The sequence below is a fragment of the Phytophthora parasitica genome (genome assembly GCF_000247585.1).
Source record: "Phytophthora parasitica INRA-310 unplaced genomic scaffold supercont2.47, whole genome shotgun sequence".
Lineage (NCBI taxonomy): Eukaryota > Oomycota > Peronosporomycetes > Peronosporales > Peronosporaceae > Phytophthora > Phytophthora nicotianae.
This window is the reverse complement of record NW_008649033.1, coordinates 214515-217153: the sequence shown is the minus strand read 5'-3', so window position 1 is coordinate 217153 and position 2639 is coordinate 214515. Positions and strand designations below refer to the sequence as shown.

General features: G+C 50.9%; 2 protein-coding genes across 2 annotated transcripts in view; one reads left to right on the top strand and one right to left on the bottom strand.

The window, feature by feature from the left end:
- Positions 1–33: 33 nt before the first annotated feature.
- PPTG_15356 (hypothetical protein) lies at positions 34–1512 on the bottom strand (the record flags this gene model as incomplete). The annotated part of the gene is made up of 2 exons (XM_008912414.1): positions 167–1512; positions 34–54 (listed from the first exon to the last, which is right to left on the bottom strand). Exons 1-2 carry the CDS (start codon positions 1307–1309, stop codon positions 34–36), a joined length of 1164 nt encoding a protein of 387 aa, XP_008910662.1. The 5' UTR covers positions 1310–1512.
- Positions 1513–1865: 353 nt separating this feature from the next.
- The window catches only part of PPTG_23677 (hypothetical protein), a gene marked incomplete at its 3' end in the record, with an annotated part of 5011 nt that continues 4237 nt past the window's right edge, over positions 1866–2639 (top strand). Inside the window, exon 1 of the mRNA XM_008912413.1 lies at positions 1866–2631. Within this exon, the coding sequence (XP_008910661.1) occupies positions 2278–2631 (354 nt within the window). The 5' untranslated portion in view covers positions 1866–2277. The remainder of the gene's footprint in view (positions 2632–2639) is intronic.

The window sequence follows — 2639 nt, the reverse complement described above, 5'->3', positions numbered from 1 at the left end:
CCGTCTCGTACTCGGCAGCTGTAGAGACGGCAGCTATAAAACTATTGTGCGACTCTAATTGCAAAAGCACCGTAGCAACAACACGTGCAAGGTTGCCATCCCCACCGACCCCATTGCTGAGCACCGTGATCATATCGGTTTGGTCTCGATTGACGGTATTGAGTACCTTGATGTACCCGCTCAATGTATCAAACTTGTGGTTAACTGTGGGTACGAAATCGTCGAACGTAATCTCCAGTTCCTTAAAAACAGCGACGGCCGATTTCTTGCTCTTTTGCCACGCCTGAAATTGGTGCTGCTGCATGTAGATAGCCACCCACCTTTTGGTAGGGTCAGATTTCGCATAACCTAGTGCTAGTGCCACCACATCATCCCCGTACTGCCTAGTAAACGTCCCAATCAGCGATGCCATGCTGTTTGGATTCCGTGCGTTGTACATCGAGATAAACGCTGCCAGAGTTTGTTCATTCCTGTCTACTAAGGCATCCACACCGCGGTCAAGTCTCAATTTACTGAAAACATTTTCCGGCTTCAGTTTATCCGTTTCTATCCACTTGTTCATTAGTGCGTTCTGCAACGCCGTCGCAAGCTCACTGGTACTGGTATCCTCCTTCGCACGCACCAGCAGCGCTGCCAACTTCTCTTCGCCTTCGAAGCCATTGGTTAAGGTCTGGAGCAGAGTTTGTTTGCCCGAGGTCTTCTGGATAACCATCTTCATGTAGTCGTCCAACACCTCCAGCTTCGGACTGCCAAGAGCTTTGTATCCGTTCTGGCGAAGCTTTAGCAGCTCGAAAACATCGTCGACGGTTTTCTCACTCTTCATCCAAGCAGATAGTTGTTCGCTTCGCAACTGCTTTATCGTATTCGCCGCGTCATGCGTCGTTGCCTTCTTCTGTGCTACTACAAGTGCTCGCGCCACAGCAGCATCTCCGTAATGCGTCGTGAATATTCCAATCACCGACAATTTGTCGTTTCCGTTAATCTTGTTCACCTCTTTCAAATAGCTTTCCATAGCCTGCACTTTAGGCTTCAGGTTACGGCTGGCGAGAACTTTGCTAATTCCCTTATCAAGTTGAAACATCTTTAGAACATCGTCGGCACCTTGCTCCCCCGTCAGCAAGATTTTCAAATTCGCGTTTCCACTGATCTTCATCACCCCCGTTCTAACCAGACCCGTGAGTTTTTCAATGGCAGCATTCAACACTCTCTCTTCATTGCTCTTGTCGTTTGTATCGACTGTTCTCAATAGCCTGTAGATAGGTGTATCGGGCAGCATACGGGGTTTTACCGGCAAGTCGGCAGTCACCATGCCCGACGCGGTAGACACCGAGGTACTCACGACGCATGACTGGAGAGCTGTCAGAGCAGCTAACAGCGCCGCCAAGCAACCCCCCCCATGATGCGAGTAAAGTTGTGGTGGATCTGAGGCCGGGAACGCCGCCTTTCTTTTCTCCTCAAGCTTGCTCTTGTTCAAGTATATGTTTGCACACTTCCGGCTCTTAATATGAAACAGGAAAAAGAATGAATTCAGTACATATTTCAGTACAAACTAAAAGAAATATCCTTTGTAAAGCGGCTTAAACACGTCGTACCAACTTGGTAGTGTTGCGATACGGCGAGAAGTGATACAGAAAGTTCAGAGTTTGGGGCACGGTTGGTCGGAATCCCGTACTTTCCTGTGCGTTGTACGAGCACAGCGATTTTAGTCCGGACTGGTTACGTTTGGTATTACGCAAAAAAAAAAAAAAAGACCGTTGAGTCTCAACTTAAGACACCTTAAATCAAACGACTACATTTACAATCCATGCTTTGTACGCCACAAATGCTCGAGATGATTTGAATCAAGAGGCTCAAACAGTGTGGATAAAAGCCGCGGCTTTATTCGACTTTAATCGTTTTATTGGTCAATTTTGCCGATCGGCAAAATTGACTTTATTCGACTTAAGCCAATAAAGCCGCGGCTTTATTCGTCCGTTCCATCCGGTTGGAAGGGTTTACAACGGGCTGTTATCCGGACGACCACACCTTACGATTGACGCAGCAGAGCCCGCCAGCAAGGAGCCGCTGCGACGAAAGACTCGCCGCCAAGGACGTCGTGGCTTACACGTTGCTCGTCAATCTCAACGATACATGGACCCCAAAAGCTCGGATGTTTCAGTATGCCCGAGCAGACCGCGTAGGCCAAGATGACCTAGCGCAACAGCGACAGCATTGTCGAGTATAACCGATGCCTCTCGCCGTGACCACGTGCATTTTCGCAACTTACACTCCAAGCAAATGAAGGTCGTGTGCGTGCTGTCCGAGGGCGGCGACGCCGGCAAGCGCAATTCCAACATCCTGGGCTGCGTCGAGAACGAGCTGGGCTTGCGCATGTTCCTCGAGGACCGCAGCCACGAGTCCGTCGTGACGTCCGACAAGGACGGGAACGACTCGGAGTTCGCGCGCCATCTGCACGACGACGACGTGGTCATCTCGCAGCCCTTCTGGCCGGCCTACATCACTCGCGAGCGCGTTGCCAAGGCGTCCAAGCTCAAGCTGGCCATCACGGCCGGCATCGGCTCCGACCAGGTGGACCTGGTGGTGGCGTGCGACCGCAACATCACCATGACCGTGGTCACGGGCTCCAACATCGTGAGCGT